Consider the following 24,832-nt stretch of genomic DNA (forward strand, 5'->3'; position numbering starts at 1 on the left):
AGCCGTCTCACCATCAGCTGGCTTTCCTGTCCGAAATCTGTCCCGGAATCCTTCCAAAGTAAATCTAAATCACTTCAGCAAAGCAGCTTTCACCTTTGCGTAGTTGGCTGCATCGGTCGGGGTCAGCCTGCCGTACACACTGAGCGCTTCACCACTCAAGCAAGTACTCAAAGCAGTTGCCCATTGATGTTCCGGCCAATTCTGGCTCCTTGCAATCGTCTCAAATCTGTGAAGGTACGCGTCAAGGTCGTCCTTCCTTTCATCAAACGCTACGAGCAGCTTGCTTGGGTTCAAGCGGAAGCCATGATCTTCCCGTTCGCTGCTTTCAACTCTAGCTTGGACGGGAGTTTCACTTCGCTGTTGCAAACGGAGCCACTCGAGTTCCATCTCGTGCTGCCACTGCCGTTCCCTTTCAGCCATCTCCGCTTCTCTTTCTTCTTTCAGCTGTCGCTCCCTCGCTTCTCTTTCTTCTCTCGCCCTTTCGGCTGCCAACTTTTCTCTCTCCAGCTCCAATTTCAATTGCTGCTCTCTTCTCTCAGCTGCCGCTCCTCTGCGCCTCTTTCTTCTTTCGCCCTTTCAGCTGCCAGCTTTTCTCTCTCCAATTCCAACTTCAATTGTTGCCCTCTTTCTTCCTTCAGCTGTTGCTCTTTTGCCTCTCTTTCTTCTTTCTCTCTCGCAGCAGCCAACCTCTCTCTCTCCAACTCAGCTGCTTTTTCTTCCTTAGCCCTCTCAGCTGCCAACCCCTCTCTCTCCACTGCCTCTTTCTCCTTCTGGCTTACCCATTTCCGTAGTTCGGCGCCAGAAAGACCCATCTTCTCACCAAGAGCGACTAACTTTTCGAGATCCATTGTGTCTCGCAAATAAAACCTTGCCGCGTGTAAAAAGTATCTGCCTAAATCAGTCTATCGGAACACTCCCCTGCACTCGTTAACGAGAACACTGAGCAACACACAAAATCGTTCCGATAGCACTATCAACAACTCGAGGCTCTTTCTCACTGCTTCGGACACACTGTCACCAAAAGGTCCCGTCGCGGATGCCAGATTAATTGTCACACAGGTCCCGTTAATTAGGGAGGCGATCGCCGGGCTAATTCCAAGGGCCGAAGTATCGGCCCCCCGAAACGCAGCACGAAAGCGTGGACAATTTAGAAGTGGTCCTTTTCGGCGCGCCATCGGACGCCGGCTGTGGCCCAAAGAACAAGTCAGAGACGAGAGTTGATAAACAAAACAAAATTATATTCTCAGTAATGGCAGATCAAAAACAATACACAAGTATGCACTCTCCACGATATTTGAGTACAATATATCACCAAACAAACAACGTACTACACAGTACAATCAGCCACACTCGAAACAACGGACACAGACAACAATACGCACTACAATTCAGTCGCATGCATTGAACAACCAAGACACTTAAAGACTTAAGAGACAAGAAACCTATTCAGTCCAAAGTTCTTGGAACAAAAGTCTGGATGATACTCTTCCGAGAATCACTCACTCAAAGTCCAGCGTTGTTGTCGTTCCGCTGCCCTCGAAGTTTCTCTTCCAGGAAACCTCACGTCTTCAATAGGCCACTCTCCAAGCTTCAAACTTCTTCGCCGAAAGCACGTCGGCTTCACACACGCAGCCGTTGCCACGCGTCTTCGCTCGATAGCGGTAAACACGCACTCTTGCCTGTAGCTCGAGTCGTCACCCCTCGGGTGGAAATCCTCTTCTTCTCCTGCTTTGTCTCCACGGACAAAACCTTTGCCGTCCACGCGGCGGAATCCCTACGCACTCTGGCGCTAACTTCCGTCTTCTCCTGATCTCTCACCTCGGCTGCTCGATTAAAGACCCTCCGCGCGAGATTCCAGAAAGTTCTCGTCATTTCGTCGGCGCGATACGCAGCGAAGGCTGGGGAGGGGGCGAGACGGTTCGAATGCTGTCCGCGACAGATGACTCAACCCGGCTTCAACCACCCCCCTTTCCATCTTGAAAATTCGAGTGCTTGATCGGCCGCCGTGGTGGAGTGAGGAGGTTCGTCGGCGAGCCTACGCTTCCGAATGGGGAGGGTCGCGCGCCCGCAGAATCTTTAGATGTTTGTTTTCTCTCTTTTTTTCCTTCTCGTTGTCCTCGCGGCTCCACTCCGGCGTTTCGTCGTGAGAAGTAGGCGGCGCGCCCTTATGAAGCGCTCGTTTTGTGACACATGCGTCTCGCTCAAACCCACCAGCCACAATGGCAGATGGGCCACAGAGAAGAAACACGGGTCGATGCCAGAAGACGACTGATAAAATCATCCTTATTTGATGTCACCGCCTCCTCAAGGCAACCGCATACCCTGCGAAGGTTAAAACCACAGAAAAATAAAGATGCAGGAAACCAATACGACTTCTGCACAACGTCGTATCTCATAATATGAGACAGCACATGCACAGAACAAGACAACATAAAAAAAAGGTAGTAGAGTTAAAAATAAACACAAACGAAAACGCTAGGACGCTGATTTCTTAAATAAAGGGGAAATTTCGATAACGTCGGCGAATACCTCTTGTCTTCAAGGTTACGCAAATGCATGCATTTTTTTCCTAAATAACTCTACCTTGGCGTGAGTTATAACCGAAAATTGCCACTAAACTCAAAGCACGCTGCCCAGCAATGGCTCATGCCTACAATGAAACATGTCTGCCAGAATGTAGACAAACAGTTTTAAAATATCACAGGTGTGAATACTGTACAAATTGTACATTTCAGTAAGTATAAAGTGTCTGTACACTTGTACACAGACACTCAGGTTTTGCGCGGCAATTTCTAACCTCGTCAACACCTTCAAGTCTATGCCTATGACGAGATCGCTGTCGAGCCGCATCACGAAAATGTCAAAGACAGCAATCGCTAGCACTTGCCAGATGCCAAGTTTCGGGCGCCCAGCTTTGCCTGGCGAGCCTGCGGATTCTCCCTCAGAAACTTGAGGATGTCCCCAGAGTCGATCGCCTGCGGCAGCCATTGCTGGAGGAGCAGCTCCTCTAGGAACCAGATCTGCCAGTCTCTGCCAGTCCCGGTCACCACGATGTAGGCGTCATCAAAATCGTCCAGATGCTGGATTTGCACACCTTGTACACTTGTCCAGTGCATAAGGAGCTGTCGCACCTGGAGGCAAAAAATTTTTAATGGGAGAATCGTTAAAAATGAATAGATGCCTAAAGTAAATGCACACAACAGATGCTTGTGTCGGACGCTAAATCCACTGGTGCCACTACACACTCACAAACCTCATCACAAAATTGCATCTTAAGAGGAAATCAGTTTGTTATATTAAAAAATTTGTTATAAAGGTTATTTTTAATACTGTTGTAAGACTTTTTCATTTACTTTGTTATAACCAATATTTCGTCATATTTATGTTCATTATATTGAGAATTTAGTGCAGTCACATTCCATAAAATCTACTGAACAAAACATAATAAGCCAAAGAAAAAAATTCAAGGAACCTTAAGCTTCGCCTTTTAAGAGTTGAACGCAATAGCGAAATCCAGCCCCTAGTGCGCCCTTCGATCGCTAAGTCCATACTTATTAATATGTTGTGTTAGCACGAATGGCACACACAGGTTTTTTATCTAAAGCAAGAGTTGCATGGCCTCCAAGATACACGCCCAGTGATTGCCATTTCGGAGGCCATAAAGAGTCTCACAATGCCTCACAAATAGCAGCACATTATCTAGCGTTTGCGGTTTGCTTGATCAACGCCTCTGGAAAGGCATGATATGTTTTCCGCTAGATAGACATAGTTGTCTATTTTTAGAGCTGTTCGAAAGTTTCTGTGTGTTTTTAGTGGCAATGGCTGCACTATCCCGGCCTTTTTAGACGTATTTCAAGGCTTCCCAAATGCGCCTACAAATGGCTGAATTGGCTCGTTTTCGTTGTGACACCTCTCGAACAAAATGCGTTGAAAAGGCCTTTTAACAATTCTTCAAGTAATCATGGAATGAATTCACTAGAAGAGCTTATTGCCTCTCGAGTTCAATGCCGCAATATTTTAAGAATCTATCCAGTTCGAGTGGAACTACAAAGGTTTGTCGCATGCTGCAATTACATTATCTCTCCTCTCATCCCGACAAATGTGCTGGAAGCTAAGCAGAAAGGGGTGGCAGGGGCTGAGAAACTACCACGCATCGTGACCTTGAGCACTTTTTTTTTCGTCGAATCCGCAGCTTTTTCAGTTTGACCACGCACGCATGCATGGACAAGCAGCAGCCTCCTGGGGCGATCTTGATAACCTGATTTTTCGGTCATAGACGTAGAGACTAATTTTCGCTCACAACCAATGGGGCCGACGCCGACAGCGGGTTTTCTCTGACACGAGCTCTCTAACACAATCGCATTAAAAAGTGTTTGGTACAGTGCACCAAATATGCTGCCTTAGCATTATTTGTACTTTTTAATTAAAGTGCAGCAATTACGACACAAAGGGACATAGATTATGGACAAAAAAGCTTGCCACCAATGGGTATAGAACCCACAACCTTCGAATTTAATGTCACAGGCTACAACTGCGGCTATTCTCTTGTCTGTTTTACAGGGTAGAATTTCTGTACATGTAGTCCCAGGAGTATTAGTCCGCACCACTAGTAATGATATGTTTTTTGTCACAGCTAGCATCAAATAAGAACTATCAGATGTCTTTAGTTTACCTTCTATTTTTTAATGTTACTATGTTGCCGTGTTACCTGAACACATGTTTCAGCAATGTTTCAGCTCCCCATACACAATGCAATGATGATAGCTTCATTTATGACTATCACTGCTGTAGTTTACTAAACAATGGCATCAACATCTTCTGGTTTTATTCAACAGCAATTACAGAAAGGAATTTTTACAATACAGCACATAAAGCTATGCTATTTATACCGTGGATATGACATATTTCGCTTTTATCGAACCTTCCTTGTCTAATCTTGGCCCTTTGTCAGCACATCATCACATTGAAAGCTTATGCAATCAAGCATGGCTTGGCAGCGTTACATTACGAGTTGATACGTCATATGCATGCAAACTTGAAGCACTCGGAAAGACTCCAGAAATGTCCCTATCGACATATGTCACTGTTCAGTTTGTGCAGTGAAGGAGAAGTTAAAGGGACACTAAAGGCAACTGTTAAGTCGACATTGATTGTTGAAATAGCGGTCCAGAAACCTCTCATTGTTACTTTTGTGCCAAGAAGGGCCTATCTTGAAGTAAAATCACGTTTTAGTGGTGCACGTCGGGTTAGCGCACTTCAAATTACCTGCCTCAAGAAGCGGACCGACCGGACCAACTCATCACTCACGTCACTGTTGCCATGCACAACGTTGCCCGGATTTAGGGCACTAGTAGCAGCAGACTGAAAGCAGTAGGAGCCACAGCAGCAACAATGCCCATTGATCAATTTCCCACCCTTGGCTCCAAGATTGCAGACATTTTTCAGTTCAACTGTGCCCCGCTGGATGGCACCACCTGTTCAGTGTAACTACGCGAAAATCGAATTTTCGAGCCACTCGTGTCCTTCCCCATAGTAACGCCCGGCGGTTCTTTTTTCCACGAATCAAACAGAAATGAATAAGCAGCATTTCAATGTGTCTTTTGATTCACGGAAAGTTCTTTATTTAGTGAAGCTAGATCGATTACTAGCGATTATTTGTAGGTAGTCCGTCTGATGTCATCGTTATACTTTTGAAAATGCCCAACTGAGGCGCATAGGTTCTTGTGCATTTACCTTAATTTCTCGGTAATTAGAGCACTGTTGTTGATAATATTGTCATTTTTGATGTCATACATAGAGCTGTCACTCTGACATAAATTGTTATTTGACTTTGGTGTCCCCTTAACATTCAGGATGAACTTGCGTGGACACGCACACATCTACAAAATATCGATGACTAATATAGCCCACAACATACTTAAAATCAAGTTTAAAGAGTGTGCCATGCCACTGCAAATGAAATGCACCTTTGGCTTTTGTGTAAAGAACCAAACACTCCTTGTATCACGAGTTTGTGTTGATTGCCACAATCCTTGTGAGCGCTTCCTTCTAGCAGACCGTTTTAAAGGGAAAAGGGGAACAGACTTGCATGAGAAGAGTAGAAAAACAGATGGCCTTGCCCAGGTGTGCGCTGCCATATGCCATAAAAATTTGTCATCTAGCCTACAAGTACGTTTCAAGCTCGCCTTGGCAGTGCATTTCTCGTAGGCCATGCATATCTATGCCACCTCAGAGGGGATTATAGTAGCACCCAGAAAACTTTTCACGTAGAGAGTTGTCAACACGGTGCTCATGTACGTGCCGTCTTGTGTGTTCACATTGCCAGCTATGTTTTACCAAAAACTGCTCTGGCTCCTACCTCACTCGGTGCTCTGTGAAATCGAAACTGCAGCTGAGCGCTACAAAACAGATTCCAAATAACTGACCGTTGCACGCTCAAGCAAGCGAGCCTTCCAGGCGTGATAAGGCGGTCGTTCGCTACCTATTGCAACAGAAAGAGTTACATTGCATGCTGATGGCGACATATTTCATAGAAACGCAGTGCATCGAAAGACAAGGACAAGCACATACTATTAACTGGTTTATTAATAAAAAAACAGCTCTACATACCCACGTGTTTAGAGCGCTGTTGGCCAGAGGAATGCTCTCGAAAGCAGAAAGATCACTGCGAGAAGTTTGTGTGCTTTTTCTTATGGGTGTTTCGCAGATAACTCTCACGAGAAACAGAGCAAGCTTTTATTAAAATGCAACCCCCCCCCACCCCCACCCCGAAAAAATGCCCCGAGACAACTGTCCTAGAGGTTAGCTCTGCGAATAAGAAGGAAAAGCGAAACTCTTTACAAACATTTTTCATTTTAAGCAGAGTCATACGTAATGCAGTACAAGTAATGAATCACTAGTAATTGACTACATTTTGTTGTAATTTCGAAATTAACCTTAGGAATATTTTAATTAGCTTCATATAATTAATTACCCTATTTTTACAAAATCGAGCTTCATCCAGACATTTAGGGCCATTCTCATCCTAAGGAATACGAGACTGCTCTGTAGGGACTCAGTAGTGATGTATTGACACCCCTTCTCTCCACCTCCCTTGGGGGACATGACCTAGGAAAAGCCTCCCAGCATTCACACGGGCCTACAGCCTTCTCTATACTATTGTAGCTAATTGTAGTTAGAGTAAATTTGAGTTGTTGCGTTACGGCAATGAAACTTTGAAGGAAAGCAACTTAAACTTGATGTGTTAAATTCCTGTAATTGCTTTCAATAACTGTAATTGACCACTGTAATCAATCACTTTTATAAAAAGTAACTGTAATAGTAATTGGTTACTTATCGTTTGTCATGTGCACAAGTATAAGTCTCAGCCACATTAGCAAATGCAGAATATTAGAGAATAAGCATCTGATAATATCGTAAAACAGCACAGTGATTACGAGATAAGGCAGTACAAACGGCTCTGCATTTCTTTCAAGTACCTAAGGTTAGCTTGCATATACAATATTTACTCGATTGTAACACCAGGGGTGATGTTCCATAGTGTCCAGGAAGAAAAACAGTAAAATTGTGAGTATCAATGAACTTTGTTTATCATATCAATTTTTCTGCTGTATTTTTGCTATAAAGTGCTGTATCACTGCCATTTAACCACACCTTGCTTTGGCTAAAGATATGGCTAAAAATTCGGTTAAATTCAGGTAAATGAATGAAATTAAGGTAAAATGAATGAAACATTTACATAATCCGAAAAGTTGGGAGCTTATGTCGATGCCAACACTACGGCCTCTTCACGACCAGTTCATAATATCTATCTATATGTTGGCATTCTGATACTGTCAGGAAGGAGGCCAAAGTTGGTCGAGATAATCGTCATCCTGAACGCACTCATGCAGATAGATAGATGGCGATAGATGGCGAAAATATATCTCACGGCATTGAGCTTCTCTTTCAGCATCTGCTCCATCCCTGGATTGGCTATCAGGATGCGGACGGGATCCCGCTCGAAGACTTCCCGATGAGAATCGTGGTAGGCAGGGTCACAGGGCAGCGAGATGTGGCATGGGTCGAGGGAAACTGCCAGCGAACTGTACGCCCGCAGCGCCACCATCGACAGCCTGTGGGTCTGGCAGTCGTAGCCACCGCCCGCACAGGCACCCACACGGCACATCTCCCGCGGCAGCCGATGCTGCTCCAGGCACCACCGCAGAAAAGAGACCACCAGAGTGCCCACACTGGGGTCCTTGCCATGGTCTAGCTCGGTGTCGCACCCGTCCCATGGCTCGTGCAGGAGCAGTGCCGTGGAAGTAGTGACCTCTTCGACGTCCTGCTCGTTGTACTCACCTTGTCCACCCTGCTCCGACAATCCAGAGTCCACTGTCTCGTCAGAGACGTCCAGACAAAGGGGCTCCACAAACCCATCGATAATCTGCCAGGGTTCAGTAGGAGCCTTCTTGTGGGAAATGCATTTGCCTGCACTCAGTTTCTTTGATGCCTCCACAGTTGGCTCGGTACTTGGCTCATCCTGGGAAGCTGCTGTTTCCAACATCATCATGGCATGCCGCCTCCTCGTGACAATCTTGCTCAAGGGTGCAAATTTGCTACTTTCCACAAACTCATTGTGAATGTCTAACAGGCAGTTGGAGCACAGCCCGGGCTTGAATGACGCGCCAGGTTTGTGCTCGCCAAGCAGCGTCTCCTCTTTCAGCAACTTTTTAATTATTTGAAAGGCTGTCTTGAAGGAATCGCAACTTGCACCCAGACCATCATTCTCCGCAAGGCTGCTGTTCTCTTCGACAAGGTGGTCAATCTTCCAGTACAAAATGTTCGGGCACCACACCATGTCCTGAGCGCCGGCGCTGCGCAAGATCTCGATGAGAAGGTCCGCGATGCACCAGGGAAAGCTAAAAAATGAGTCCTCTTCTTTCTGCTCATACGTCACCATGTACCAGGCTGAGGCCCTGCGAAACTTCCTCTTGGTCAATTCCTCTGTATCGAATATGCAGCTCTCCTGCATTTCTTTCAAGATGCCTTTGTAGAAGACGTCGCGTGTGGTGACCGTCAGAAACTTGACCATCTTCTCAACGAGGTCTTCTATGTTCAGCTTGTCTGACTGGGCGCTGTGATAGGCGTTGAACGTGTTCACCACGCACGCCATAACCTCACCCTCAGACCCGATGCCGTACTGGTTCAGTACTCGCCGAAGGTTCGTGTTGTAATCCGTCAGAGCCTGCGCCGCCGACTTTCGGTACTCTTCCCAACCTGGTATGGCAAGCGCCTGGCACCGACCAGGGTCAACGTGCCGGTGACCCAACCTGCCCACGGCGGCCTCCAAGGAACGGCACGTTCGGCACAAGACTACGAGTGCCCTGTCGGACCGGCACGTGGTCTTGTGGCTTCCTTTTTCCATGAAGCCTGGGTACAGCATGGGCCGCTCGTCTCGTCGAAGGTAGGCAGTCTTGCCGTTCTTTGTGAAGTCGAGGCAGACGCTGATCTTTTCAGCGATGGCAAGGCACTTCTGTGAATAAATTCCTTCAGTCTCCTTGTCAGCCCAGGCCAGGTATGTGTTGGCGAAGATACCAATGGAATCATTCTTGATATAGTTGCATATGAATTGAATCATGCCATCGGTCTGCAATAGAGACAAAAGAGACGTGCCTTTGTGATGGAAGCTGTCACAACATGCAGCGATTGGTTAACCATGCCAGCTCAAAAAAGAACAAGAACAAAAAAGGTACCCACATGTTTTTACATTGCAGTGAACTTCTGCACAGCAAAACAAGCAATACTCAAATCGCAACGACAGCACGAAGCACTTTGCCAAATCCAACATTACAGGACAATTGTATCATCTCGCTCATGCCAGAGTATCAGTGATGTTTGCATGTTAATATTATTGACATGCAGCAGCATACATGCAAGAAGTTGGCAAAATACATCGAACAATGATGCTGTGACCGGTTAATATGATGCAACAAGATAGTAAATGACAATAAGCACTAAAACTTTTTGGTTGCACCTTGCCAAACAAGGCTACAGACCTCAGCAATGAGTGAAAATATAGAAGAAATTGAGAATAAATATTTGATCCTGCAAAGTGATGAGTACAATTTGTATACAATTTGTATAGACGTTAGGTCACACATAACAATAATGCAAAGTCACAGACCTGCAAACATAAAAGCAAACTGAATTGGTTCCTTGATGATCAAAACTTTATTACTCCCAAAAGAGGGGACCGGCGGAGAGGTCGGTTACGCTGCTTTGAGGAGGTCAGCAGGGATCCCTTAGGACACCCCTGCCTCCAATGCGCATGGCCTCCAATGCGCGTGAGAAAGCGAAGACCTCCGCAAAAAATAAATATTTGGCAGTTCAGCGCTCTGTCTTGTCTCTTCTCCTGTGCCCTCCTGCCCTGTCGTTTTCGCTGGTAAGCATTTTTTAGCACGTGAGATTACCCGGCGTTGCTGTGCCGAGTTAGTGATATGCAGAAGGGACTCCCATGTATCTTCTGTGTGAGAAGCGTCAGCGTACTGTGGGTGCGTCTATGCCATGTGTCCTTGAGAAATGCAGTGGATGACTAGTCAATCACATCCCCAGGAGAGCAACTGAGAAACACCCTGATGAAACTGATTATTTCCGTCTTTACATGGGACACGTTTCAACTTGTTGGTACAATATCAATTCTGGAAATAGCGCGAAGACACTACAAGGCAAGAACAACATAAAAGACCGAATGCTGAAAACCATTTGTGGGCTCAATCGAGCCTATTCAAAATATTGTAAGTTTCAAGGTATTCGAAATGAGCTAACAGACTTATAAACCACACGTAACCTCTTGGAAATGTGGTTTCACTGCAGTAGAGGTGCTACACCGTGAATAAACCTATCTGGGAGAAATCCACACTGTTGTGAAGCCCGACTACAAGGTTGAACATAACACCCTCACATCAATTCATCATTTCTTAACCTTAAACTTACTGAAACGAGCCAGGGCGGGCTCCAATCCGAGTATAGTCAGTTATAATATGTTAACCTGTTTTACAAGTGATCAGTTGCATATTAATGAAAATCAGATCCTGCTACTATTTAGTGTTACTTCCACTTGCCTATGAACCAAAAAGAGTGACCTATGTGCATGCCTTGGTTCTATTTTAGATATTGTGCAGGTTAAGCCATGAGAAATATGTTCCTTTTCTTTCATAATATATAAAATATACTATTCAAATTTGCTTTGAAATCATTCAACCAAATCACTATTTCTAGCCTGAAATTTACTACACTTACACCTCAATATAACATTATCGTACACGAGTTTGTTATATACAAAAATTTGTTAAAGATTTCTTTCTAACGCTAACGCTATATCCATTGAAACACTGTCTTTCATTTACTTCGTTATGACCGATATTTCATTATATCAGGGTCCATTATATCAAGCTTTAAGTTTATTTCTCCCAGCACTTGGTCCACAGTTCTTGTCTCGTTTTTATGCATTGTTAATAATATTACCTGTATATCTTATGTATTCATCATCATCATCATCATCATCATCATCAGCCTGGCTGCGTCCACTGCAGGACAATGGCCTCTCCCATGTAATATATAATGGACATTTCAGTGTATCCTCATGCAGTGAAATGTATGAATATTTATTGCTTCTGTAGCGAAGCCTCCGAACTATGAAATGGGTCGAACTCTTGCGTACCTTCTAGTGGGGCTACCCAACAAGGACGCCGCTCGCGCTGGGAGCCCGTGCTTTGCTGTGACTGTCGCCATAGCATATTCTCGCTCGTTGCCGGCTAATAAACGCCTTAACAATTTGGTGGAGAGTGCTGCGATCCCTGTCTATGCCTTTGGAGCTACGATCACGTACCCTGCCATCTACTATGTACCAAGACGCTTCTCAGCAAACGCCTCCTCCAATGCCACCCCCTTGTCCCGGTGTCCCCAGAATCCGCGATCCACCCATCTTCACTGGCGCTGATGGCACTGACGTGGAGGACTGGCTCGCCATTTACGACCGCGTGAGCGTCCCCAACAAATGGGACGAGGACGGCAAGCTGACAAACTTGGTGTTTTACCTTGCCGGTGTCGCCAGTTTGTGGTACAACAACCACGCGTCCGATTTTGCCACCTGGTCCGATTTCAAGACCGCAATCGTCAACGTCTTCGGCCGCCCTGCTGTTCGCAAGCTGCAAGCCGAGCAGCGCTTGCGTGAACGTGCTCAGGAGGCTGGTGAGTCATTCACCAGCTATATTGAAGATGTCCTGGACCTCTGCAACAAATCCAATCACACCATGTCCGAGTCTGACAAGATCCGAAACATCATGAAAGGCATCGACGATGATGCCTTCACGATGCTGCTCGCCAAAAACCCCGGCACGGCGGCTGAGGTCATCACACTGTGCCAGAGCTACGAGGAGCTCCGCCGGCAGCGTTCGATGACCCGACGCTCCCCACCACGAGCTGCAACGCTTGCTGGCTTGGAGGCCAGTTGTGACCAAGTGGCGTTGATGGCAGAACTGAAGTCCTTTATCCGTGAGGAAATCGCGCGTCAGTTCTCCCTCCTGCCCTTTTCCCACCAACCTGCTGTTCAACAATCGACTACTACTCTTCTCCCTCCCATCCGCCGAGCGATTGAACAGGAAATAGCGGAGGTAATGCCTGCTTACCACCCCCAACAGCCTCCGGCTCCTGCGTCCCTGAGTTACGCGCAAGTGGTCGCCAGGCCACCCCAAGTCGTTCAAGCACCCGCCCCTCTGACCTACGCTGAAGCTGCTGCACGACCTCCGTCCGTTGCAGCGGGTATGCCCGCTACGTATGTTGACGTAACCCCTCAGCCTCAGCTTCAGTCCACCATGCAGCCACCGTTCCGTCCATCAGCCCTTGCGACATGGGTGAGACCTACCCCGGTGAACAGATGGCGCACACCCGACAACCGGCCCATCTGCTTTGCCTGCGGTTACGCCGGTCACGTGGCCCGTTATTGCCATCGCGTACAGCCGGCTCCAATTTCTTCACCTGTTGCTGGCCAACTCAGCCGTCCTTATCGCGAAGAACCGCCGTCTATGCCCCCTCGATCTCGCCCAGGTCCGTCTCGAAGATCACCGTCTCCACGACGCCGTTCCCTGTCTCCCATGCGGCCAAGTGCGGCATCTCATGAGCGGGAAAACTAGTCGTCGCAGTCCCTGAGGCAAGGACTGCGACGCTATCGCAATGTGAAAGCCCTCAGAGCAGCCCCTCGAATGTCATTGACGTGCTTGTGGACGGTGTTTGTGCATCGGCTCTTATTGACACTGGAGCTGCCGTATCAGTTATGGACGAAAAACTCTGCCGCTTACTTCGAAAAGTGACGACGCCACTTTCTGGGTTATCCCTTCGTACTGCGAGTATGCACCGGATTCATCCTACAGCAGGGTGCACAGCTCGCGTTGTCATCCAGGACGTTCTGTATGTCGCCCAGTTCATCGTCATTCAGGCATGCTCTCATGACGTCATCCTGGGATGGGACTTTCTCTCCCGCCATGACGCCGTCATCCATTGTGCCGCTGCCGAAATTGAGCTCTCACCCTTCTCGCATTTGACGCCAGAAGACAGTCCCCCGACACTGAGCAAGATTCTAACGAGAGACGATACAACAGTGCCTCCAAACTCGACGACGGCTGTGTCTGTCTACTGCGCTGGTCTCTCCGACACCATTGGACTTGTTTCGCCATCTGACCGCGCTTGCAGCAGGAAAGGGTTGCTAGTACCTTTCGCGACCGTGCAGGTCAACCAGGGCAACACTGCTATTTTTGTAACCAACCCGTTCCCGTACGCTGTTACCTTGCTTCGAGGGGAATGTCTCGGCAGAGTGGAACCAGTCGACGACGCACAAGTCCTGGACGTACCCGATGACACGCGCGCTCCCAGGTCGTATACCATCAATGCTGTTTCCACTTCTGATTCGTCGTCTGCTGATGTATTTGGCCCCTCCATCGCTGACAACCTTACGGCCGTACAGCGTTCCCAACTTCTGGACCTGTTACAAGAATATCGTTCTTCTTTCGATGTCGGGCGAAGTTCTCTCGGTCGCACGTCCGTTGTTACGCATCGCATCGACACTGGTGACCATCCACCTTTACGGCAACGTCCATATCGCGTGTCGCCTGCTGAACGTCGAGTAATTAATGATCAGGTTGACGATATGCTCCGACGCGACGTTATTCGGCCCTCCGACAGTCCATGGGCGTCTCCTGTTGTTCTTGTTGCGAAGAAAGACGGTTCTGTGCGGTTCTGTGTAGACTACAGACGGCTCAATAAGATCACTCGCAAGGATGTTTATCCACTGCCACGCATCGATGACGCGATTGACAGCCTTCATGGAGCCGATTTTTTTTCTTCTCTCGATCTGCGCTCGGGGTACTGGCAAGTACCCATGGCTGACGACGCTCGACCAAAGACCGCCTTCGTCACGCCAGACGGCTTGTACGAGTTTAACGTCATGCCTTTTGGTCTATGTAATGCACCTGCGACCTTTGAGCGCATGATGGACACCATTCTGCGCAACTTGAAATGGTACACGTGCTTGTGTTACCTCGACGATGTCATTGTCTTTGCTCCGGATTTCTCCACGCATCTCCAACGTCTGAAAGAAGTTTTCGCACGTGTGAGCAATGCCGGCTTACAACTAAATCTGAAAAAGTGCCGCTTTGCAGCACGGCAACTCACCATACTGGGGTACGTCGTGTCCAAAGACGGCATTCTTCCTGATCCTGCCAAGCTTCAGGCCGTGGCCGAATTCCCCAAACCTGCATCTGTCAAAGAACTGCGTAGTTTCGTGGGCCTGTGCTCATACTTCCGACGCTTCATACGAAATTTCGCCACGATCATATCACCGCTGACGAAGCTCCTTGGAAGCAACGGGCCCTTCAATTCGTGGTCATCCGAGTGCGACGACGCGTTCGCGAAGCTCCGCCATTTGTTGACGTCGCCTCCCATTCTACGCCACTACGACCCTACAGCCCCAACTGAGGTGCACACGGACGCCAGCGGAGTAGGCCTCGGCGCTGTCCTGGCGCAGCGAAAACCCGGATTCCCTGAATATGTCGTAGCATATGCAAGCCGTACGCTCACGAGAGCCGAGAAAAACTACACCGTCACGGAGAAAGAGTGCCTGGCGATCGTCTGGGCTCTTACAAAGTTTCGACCTTATTTGTATGGTCGCCCATTCGATGTCGTCACCGACCATCATGCACTATGCTGGCTTTCATCATTGAAGGATCCCTCAGGCCGTCTCGCCCGTTGGGCTCTTCGCTTACAAGACTACGATATCCGCGTGCTGTACCGCAACGGACGCCAGCATGCTGACGCCGACGCCCTCTCGCGCTCCCCTCTGCCTGAAGGTGATGTGCTCTGCTCAGTATCCTCGGCTGCTGTTTCTGCCATTGATGTTGACATCATCGCTAGCGAACAGCGAAAGGATAATTGGATCGGCCCGCTCATCGACATGCTCTCTGACCCATCCGCAACGCCATCCACGCGTGCATTGCGTCGTCAAGCTCGCCATTTCGCCATTCGTGACGGCCTCCTACACCGACGCAATTACGACGCCGACGGCCGGCAGTGGTTACTCGTGATACCCCGCAGTCTGCGGTCAGAGATATGTGAATCATTCCATTCTGATCCGCAATGCGCGCACTCTGGGGTATTCAAAACCTACCATCGCATTCGACAACGCTACTTCTGGCGCGGGATGTACCGCTATGTGCAGCAGTTCGTTCGCTCTTGCCTCACTTGCCAACGCCGTAAACCGTCAGCCCACATGTCGCACGCCAGTCTACAACCGTTACCTTGCCCTGACCGTCCCTTTGGGCGCGTAGGTATCGATTTGTATGGACCACTTCCTCTGACGTCGGCTGGTAACCGCTGGGCCATCGTTGCCGTTGACCATTTAACGCGATACGCCGAAACCGCCGCTCTCCCTGCGGCTGCTGCGCGCGATGTTGCGTCCTTCCTGCTGCATCGATTTATACTGCGCCACGGACCACCCCAAGAGCTTCTCAGTGATCGAGGCCGTGTCTTCTTGTCGGAAGTCGTCGAAGCCATTCTGACGGAGTGCCATTCTGTCCACCGCAAAACTACTGCTTACCACCCACAGACGAATGGCCTCACCGAACGCTTTAACCGCACCCTCGGCGACATGCTTTCTATGTACGTCGCTGCCAACCACACTAATTGGGATAATATACTGCCCTTCGTCACCTACGCCTACAACACCGCCCCTCAGAGCACGACTGGTTTTTCACCTTTCTACTTGCTGTACGGAAGGCACCCGTCGCACACCATGGACACGATACTCCCGTACACGCCGGATCCATCTGAGTGTACACCTATTTCCGAGACAGCCAGGCTTGCTGAAGAGTGTCGCGAGCTTGCCAAGACTTTTACGACGCAAGATCAAGAGCGGCAGAAGAGTATCCGTGATGGCTCCACCAATTCTGAGCCCATGTTCCTTCCTGGTGCGCTTGTATGGCTCTCGACCCCAACCTCTGCCGCTGGCCCCTCTTCCAAACTACGTCCCAAATACGAAGGCCCCTACCGTGTCATCGAGAGCACCTCACCCGTCAACTATCTGATCGAACCCGTTGAACAATCTTCGGACATGCGCCGCCGTGGGCGAGACATCGTCAACGTGGAGCGCCTGAAGGCTTATTATGACCCGCTAATAATAACAAGCTGTTAGGTCGCCAGGCGGCTCCCTCTTCGACCCCGGGGTAATTGTAGCGAAGCCTCCGAACTATGAAATGGGTCGAACTCTTGCGTACCTTCTAGTGGGGCTACCCAACAAGGACGCCGCTCGCGCTGGGAGCCCGTGCTTTGCTGTGACTGTCGCCATTGCATATTCTCGCTCGTTGCCGGCTAATAAACGCCTTAACACTTCATACACTGTTTTTATCCCAATGCTTCAGACTTTTTTAATCCCTAAAATTGCATTTCAATAGGTTTTAGATTGTCATTGCCCTCAGTTGCTCCGTTATAACACAAGCAGTGAAAATTTGAGTGATGACACAACTGGATGTCGAGATGAAGTTTCAACTTGGTAATTTAGGTGTCTATAACCCTTAGAGGACACTAAACACTTTTCCATCAATTAAGAACTATGCAAGACAAGTAGACAGCCATGATTTATGATGGCACAGCTATTGGTGCACAACGGTTAATGAGGCATCGCCAGCTAGATTTTTTTTGGGCACATTTTGCCGCTTACCGCTTTTCGTGTTAAGAGTGAGACCTTTGCTCCCGCAAAAGGGTACTTCACTAAAGTGAGAAAAAAATTCAAGTCAGAGCAAAGACTCAAGCTTGCAGTGTATTTGGTGCAGTGTTTTGCTGGTCGTGAGCTCTAAGTCAAACCTTCAATTCTGTGAAAGTGCCAAGTGAATAATACAGAACATTTTATGGCGAAAGTACAAAAGTGGGCCTGTCAAACATGAATAGGGGCTTTGGTTAGAGTCTCATTCACATCACAGAGCAGTTGACGAAACATGCGCAGCCTGAAACGTCACAACTGTCATGAAAGTAATCAAAACTAAAGTCAATTGCGATATAGGCTTACTGTGATTGGCTTCCCGTGTGGCTCAGAGTTGCGATCCGAGAAGTATTTGGGCCTTCTGTTCGGCCCTGAGAAGAAGAGGCACTTTTCCCAAATGACAACGTACTCGTCCCCGTCCAAGTCCGAGCCTGCATGCCACACACAATGTTCAGAGGGCAGCACACATACTCTGTAGAGTCCCCAAAGGGAGCCACACATGGAACAAAAGGACAGTTCCCACCATAGTGTAATAAAAGCACAGACATACCGGGTGTTCAAAATTAAGCTTTATGATTTTTTTAAAATTAGGCGCTCGAAGGCACGTGAGAACCACTTGTGCAAATAAGTTAAGCGGCCAGGGGGACAGAAAGTTAGATGATAATTATCGCTGTCAGCAGCCCAATTAACTAAAATTTAATAATTAACTTTTTACTGGCTGCGGTAAGTTGGCATGTTTATATTGAAAAAATGTAGGCAGTGGTGTTTGTACACAGTTTCAGTTGGAAGATTTTTTCTAGCACGCCTGTGTTCCGAGATATCCGGCTCCAAAGTTTAATTGTCTTTCGCACGATTACGCATGCAAGAGGGTGAGGGTCCGCGCAAAGCTCCTCCCTAAAGTGACGCATCTGTTGCGTGTGGTGTTTAGTGTGTGAAGAGGGTGGAAGCGTAGGCATAGGTGATAGCAATTACCCTTGCCCTCTTCGGCCGTCGAAATCAAAAATCGAAGAACGCTTGCAACCAGTGTCGTAACACGCAACTGCAGAGCCTCTAACGATAGTGGCAGATACCATGCCGAGATAATGGTGCGAGCGGAGAATCTGGATGCCAGTGCGCGTGCGTAATAATCACTAGAGAAGCATGCGTGGTCGTTGCCTGGGCTACGCGAATAGCGTGACTGCTGATGTCCGAGTACTGTAACTTTTATTGAAACAAGAGCAACAACTCCACCAATAATAACTGAAACAGTTTTATCCTTGCTAACGCATATTTCCTGCTGCTACATAAGCATATTTCGGTCATGCACAAATCTCATCGAAACTCTTCACCTCTCAAGACGTCAATGCCCCAAAAAGTGTTCAAAATGCCTGCCTTCGGCAGCAACGCAAAGCATGAACCGCTGTCGCGTCGACTCGATGACTCGGCGCAGTACTTCTGCAGGAATACTCGCACAGGCAGATGTTATCCTGTCCTTCATGTCATTAACATCGCTGGGCTCTGTTACGTAAACTCGATCTTTAACGTAGCCCCAAAGGAAAAAGTCGAGCGGAGAAAGGTCAGGTGATCTTGGTGGCCAAAACATCGCTCCTGCGCGCCCAATCCACTGTTGTGGAAAACGTCTGTCCAACCAGTTCTTCGCCCTGGTAGAAAAATGTGGTGGTGCTCCATCGTGCTGAAACCATACTTGGCGCAGGTCATTCAGGGAAAGACTGCAGACAAGATCATCAATGACAACACCTAATATTTCTTCTGTGTACATCTTTCCGTTCAAGTTGTCCTCAAAAAAGTGAGGTCCGATGATCCTGTCCCCGAGTATGCCGCACCACACATTCACACTCCAGCGAACTTGATGCTTGTGCTGCCTCAGCCAGTGTGGGTTTTCTTGTGCCCAATAATGGGCGTTGTGAAGATTAACACTTCCATTTCGGCAAAACCGAGCTTCATCAGTCCAAATTATTCTGTGCAAAAAGTCATTTTCTTGATCAGTTTTGATGAGGCCCCAATTGCAGAAGTCAACTCGCCTTTCAAAGTCCGCCTCATTTAGGTCCTGATGAAGGTAAACGTGATATGGATGGAACTTGTGCTTTCTTAAAACATTTGTGACTGTTCCGATGCTGCGACCGCACTGATCGGCAATCTGTCGGATGCTGAGCTCTGGCATCGAGGTTACGCACGCGACAACGTCGATTTCAAAGTCTTCATCGACGATTGCCTTCCTGGTCCGTCTCGGAAGGTGGACAGAGCCTGTTGTGCAGAAGCGTCGAAACAGGTTTGTGAAAGTGGGCCTTGTTGGAAGGGGACGGTGTGGGTGGCGAGACGCGTAAAGCTCCATTGCTAACGAAGCGTTGCCATTCATTTCAGCCATTGCAAGCACCACGTCTACTTTTACTTTGGTAGAATACCTCACGCCAGAAGCAGCCATATTAGCTCGAAAGGACTCCACGTGGATTTCCTTGGTAGACCTTCAATGCAGAGACGCTGTGCTCTAACCGGAGGCACCCTAGTGCAGGACGGTCCTGCTAACGCGTTCACAAGAAGATGTCTCAGTGTGATCTAAAGTCACGAAAAAACGTCGCGAAAAATGGTCTCCTGTTATCGCGTTCATCAGGATCATGCGTAAGGCTCATGGCGCACCGCGCTGTCACATTTTGATTTCGCCGGCCGAAGAGGGCAAGGGTAATTGCTATCACCTATGCCTACGCTTCCACCCTCTTCACACACTAAACACCACACGCAACAGATGCGTCACTTTAGGGAGGAGCTTTGCGCGGACCCTCACCCTCTTGCATGCGTAATCGTGCGAAAGACAATTAAACTTTGGAGCCGGATATCTCGGAACACAGGCGTGCTAGAAAAAATCTTCCAACTGAAACTGTGTACAAACACCACTGCCTACATTTTTTCAATATAAACATGCCAACTTACCGCAGCCAGTAAAAAGTTAATTATTAAATTTTAGTTAATTGGGCTGCTGACAGCGATAATTATCATCTAACTTTCTGTCCCCCTGGCCGCTTAACTTATTTGCACAAGTGGTTCTCACGTGCCTTCGAGCGCCTAATTTTAAAAAAATCATAAAGCTTAATTTTGAACACCCGGTATATTGGCAACCTTCACGCAACTCTAAGCCTGCCCGCCGAATCTCACAAATAACGATTATATAACAAGTGGTACCAGGATGCCAATATCACACACAAAGACAACACACAAAATGTAGCACCCACAAAGCAAGAATACTTGAGGAGCCAAAACTGGGCTCGCTCGAGCGTCCTGAAAACGTCACGAAATAAGGCGCAGCAGCAAAGCGCCCTCCATCATGAAACTCCGCTAGCGGAGAAGGAAAAACGCACACGCTGCCTTCACCACGCTCTCGTTCAAAGCAACTCTGCCCCAAATCGCCGTTTGCGTTCAAGTGAATGTGTTTTGGTCGTTCCGGTGCGTACTCGTCGGTTCCAAATTTTAAAGCGACAGCGTTTAAGAGCTACTTTTGCAGAAATGTCAGCATTGGCGTTGTTGATTGCGAGTGAAAAATTTACGCTGTTCGTGACCACTAAATCAAGACACAAATAAAATGAATAGGCATGTTTACTTTGAGCCACCCAAGTACCTGTCCTTGCATGCTTTCTGCAAATCGCATCAGGTCAAGTTCATTTTAAAGACGATAGTGCTGCGACAGGTTCGCCACGTTCAAGTAGCCCGCCACAATCATCGTGGCACCAGCACCAGCAAGACCCGGCTAGGCTGGCATGCGCCATTCGTTCGTGCGCTTCGGCAATGAGGAAGAGGAAGATAGTTGGATCTGTGCCACTCGGCTACTCAGACTTGATGACCATAGTCTTTAGAATCGTGGGCACAAGTTCGCCCTACTAAAGACGCTTGTTTTTTTTAACCTGTCTGCCTCAGCATCGCTACATTTCTGGTGGAGGCGCTGGGTTATGAATCGAAGCCCCGCGAGCTAAAGACAGCGTAGTCCCAACGACCAGCGTATCAACCCCGTGGAAGTGACTCCTGTACACCAGAGGGCAAGTCGCCATCTTCGAGGTGACTCACCTGAGTTCAGTCCTCTTCACTTCACACCAAAAGGAATTCAAACGATGGATGCCACCACTATGACTAGCCAGGTAACACCAGCACAAGTGTTCATTAGCCAAACGCACCAGCCGCCAGTATTCCACGGCGACTCGTACGAGGATGTTGAAGATTGGTTGGACCTGTTCGAGAGAGTGGCGAGCTTGAATGGATGGGACGAAAGAAAGAAGCTCCCTCGCGTATACTTCGCCCAGGAAGACTTCGCAAAGACATGGTTTGAGAATCATGAAACCTCGTTGCCTACCTAGGAGGTATTTCTACGACAAGCGGTGGCTACGTTTGCGAACATAGACCGGAAAGAAAAGGCGGAGGCTGCTCTTCAATCGAGGAACCAGCTCACGAGCGAGAGTGCTGCTATGTACACTCAGGACATGGTCCGTCTGTTCAAGCGTGCGGACGACAACATGGCTGAGGATAAGAAGGTGCGCCATCTAATGCGCAGAGTGAAGCAAGAGCTGTTCGCCGTTCTCGTCCGCAACCCTCCAAGCACAGTTGTCGAGTTTTACTCGGAAGCGACGGCTATAGAAAAAACACTGGAGCAGCGGGCTCGGCAGTACAACCGGAATCTTAACTGCGCACCTGCACAGGTATTTTCCGGAGGCATGCGAAACGACGTTGAAGCCCTGCGAGAGCTCATTAGATCAGTTATTAGAGAAGAACTGAGAGAACTGAGATCAGTTATTAGAGAAGAACGACGTTGAAGCCCTGCGAGAGCTCATTAGATCAGTTATTAGAGAAGAACAGAGTGCAAATGCGCCAGACTTCAACTGCACTATCTGTTACGGACGCTGTTCGTGACGAACTCAGGCAGGTGATACGAGAGCCAGAGCATGAGCTGCAGCCGGTTCGACCTATGTGAACATACTCTGAGGTTGTGTGACAACCCACGGAACACAGCAATGCAGCAGTTGCGATGGCAACTACTCCTCTCCCACCTGCGGCACGCAGCGCACCTCGTCCACGGGAACCAACAGCTACCTATCTGCCCCCAGGAGCAGGTAGCACACATCACTATGTGGAGCGTAGGCCCAGGAAGAGTGACGTCTGGCGTGATCATGAACGCAGGCCTCTGTGTTTTCATTGTGAGGAAGCGGGTCATCTGTACAGATTCTGTCCTTACCGACAGGCTGGATTAAGAGGCTTCTTGTTGTATGCACCGTGCCCCCGAAACGGCAAAAGACCAGCAGAGATTGAAGAGTACTTGTCCACTGTCCACGCGCCAGAACTCACCACGTCTACGCCAACATTGGTCACGGTCACCATCAGCTATGCGCTACCGGTCATCCGGCCCACGTGCATCTTGAAGGCAGCCTGGTCATCGCTCTCCAAGTCCACTTCCGGGAAACTGAAGCAAGCGACCTGTGGAGGTGAGGCAGCTGATAACGTCAGTTACGAAGATCCTCCAATATGGTTTGAAGGTGATGACTGTGTATTTCCGGTAGATGGGTGCAGCAATGAAAACGTTACTTCAGATATGCGGTTGAGAATGTAAGGATGGGAGCTGAATGCCTTAGTCGACACCGGTGCTGATTATTCAGTGATAAGTCACAAGATGGTGAAAGAGCTAAACAAAGCTGTGACACAGTAGAGTGGATCACAGATACGCACGGCAGGCAGTCACATTATTACACCCCTTGGCAGATGCACTGCAAGACTTGAAATACGGGGCTTTATTTACGTGGCCAATTTCATTGTGCTGCCAGAATGTTCAAGGGAACTCATTATAGCAATAATTTTTTGCGAGCTAATGGCACCGAAATAAACCTGCGTAGGTCCAGCATGTCGTTTTCGACTGAACGAGCTATACCTGTGAAAGAATCTGAGGAACATCGCCTCACTGCTCTACGCGTTGTTCATGATGACGTAACTGTGGCGCCACGCTGCAGTATAATGGTGCTCCTAGAAAATGACGCATTGTACAACAGCGCAGGCATAGCGGATACAAATGTAGGGTTGTTTTTTGAACAAAGGTGCCTGCGTAGCTAGGGGACTTCTTCACTTGATGAATGGCCGTGCAGATGTCCTACTCACAAATTTCTCCAATGAACTTCAACACATCGCTCAAGGCACGGCTATTGCCTATTCACACGACTTCTGTATGGCGACTGAACTATGCAGCTTAACGACATCAACCATTCGACCAGTGCACTGCAACGTCGACACATCCGTGACCGTCAATCAGAGCCTTCCGGACAGTCAAAAGAAACAGATTTACGCCTTCGTAAAAGAATTCTCTGATTGCTTTTCAACTGCCTCGAAGGTCCAGCACACGTCAATCACGAAAAACAGAATTATAACGCAAGACGACACGAGGTCTATATGCCAGCATACATATCGGGTGTCAGAGAAAGAACGGGAAATTATCCGCGACTATAGTCTTTCTTGGGGAATTTTGACACAAAAACTTTGGTCTGCCTGTCTGTACATTTTTCTGTTTGTCCACCGTTACCGGGGACTGGGTACTCTAAACATTACCAGCCGATACCCCGTACGGCCAAACTCATCCGCAGCGACCACCAATGTCGCTCAGGAATCAACGTTCATACGTGTGTGATTGTCAAATAAAAAGCATTTAGTGCGCATACCTGAGGCACCATAACAACACGTATATATTCTGCATGTTCGTCTTTTACTAGAAAAAGCATACATAAGTAATACCAGAGTCCTTCAATACTTTTCTGGTCACGAAAATTCTCCGTCACGCTATGGGAGAGCTTCATATGGGGACCAAAGCTCCGGGGCGGTGGGGCTACGGGTCTTGTGAAGGCGGCTTAGACGGCGGCGGCCGCATTTGCAGTGCATTGAAGCGTGAGCTTGCTGGTGTTGTTTTTTGTGTGCTGGAGCTTTCTACGCTCATCACGAAGGGCAAAGTATGTGAACTACCATGCCTCTGACGTGCTGCGTACCTGATTGCCGCTCTGGCTATCGGAGTACGACGGAAAAAGCTTCGTTGTTCTGCCTCCCAAGCGACCGCGAAAAACGCGACAGGTGGAAGCGAGCCATTCCACGACAGGGGACGAACGCTTTCAGCTTCGAGTCGAAGGCCGTTGGTGTGTGCGAGAAACATTTCGACCCCAGGGACATTATTAAAGCCGATGAGTTGAAAATAAGTGGACAATCTGTTCTTCTGCAGCGCGAGAAGCCCAAGCTCCGTGTCGGTGCCATACCCCGGATATTTGAAAACCTGCCGGCGTATCTTACGAAGCCCAAGCCGGGGTCGCACTCACAACGAGAGAATCCGCCAGCAAAACATCGTCGCGTTTCGTCGCCGAACGATGGGACTGCAGCTACTGTGAGCTCCAACACAGAGATCGGCGATCATGACGCAGCCGGGGATGATGGTAAGCCTCCAATCGCATCGCCTTGCTTTCTTTTTTTCACTATGTTGAAAGCCTGTATTGCTTGTGTGCTACGTGATGACGCTTTATCAATATTCATCCTTATTTATTCGTTTTACAG

The 24,832-nt window shown here is 48.3% G+C and overlaps 1 protein-coding gene across 1 annotated transcript; it reads right to left on the reverse strand.

The window, feature by feature from the left end:
• Positions 1-7,797: 7,797 nt before the first annotated feature.
• LOC142775165 (uncharacterized) lies at positions 7,798-24,695 on the reverse strand. Its single transcript, XM_075876508.1, has 3 exons — positions 24,665-24,695; positions 17,591-17,715; positions 7,798-9,628 (listed from the first exon to the last, which is right to left on the reverse strand). The coding sequence occupies exons 1-3, from the start codon at positions 24,693-24,695 to the stop codon at positions 7,808-7,810; spliced, it is 1,977 nt and encodes a 658-aa protein (XP_075732623.1). The 3' UTR covers positions 7,798-7,807.
• Positions 24,696-24,832: the final 137 nt, after the last annotated feature.

This window comes from Rhipicephalus microplus, chromosome X, assembly GCF_043290135.1.
Source record: "Rhipicephalus microplus isolate Deutch F79 chromosome X, USDA_Rmic, whole genome shotgun sequence".
Classification (NCBI taxonomy): Eukaryota; Metazoa; Arthropoda; class Arachnida; order Ixodida; family Ixodidae; genus Rhipicephalus; species Rhipicephalus microplus.

Bases quoted from the DNA above. Each gene is read 5' to 3' on its own strand.
- LOC142775165 (XM_075876508.1), bottom strand. From the start codon at position 24,695: ATGATCGCCGATCTCTGTGTTGGAGCTCACA. The intron at 17,716-24,664 runs GTAGCTGCAGTC...TGTGGCATGCAG, and splicing joins TCTCTGTGTTGGAGCTCACA to GCTCGGACTTGGACGGGGAC. The intron at 9,629-17,590 runs GTAAGCCTATAT...TCTCTATTGCAG, and splicing joins CACACGGGAAGCCAATCACA to ACCGATGGCATGATTCAATT.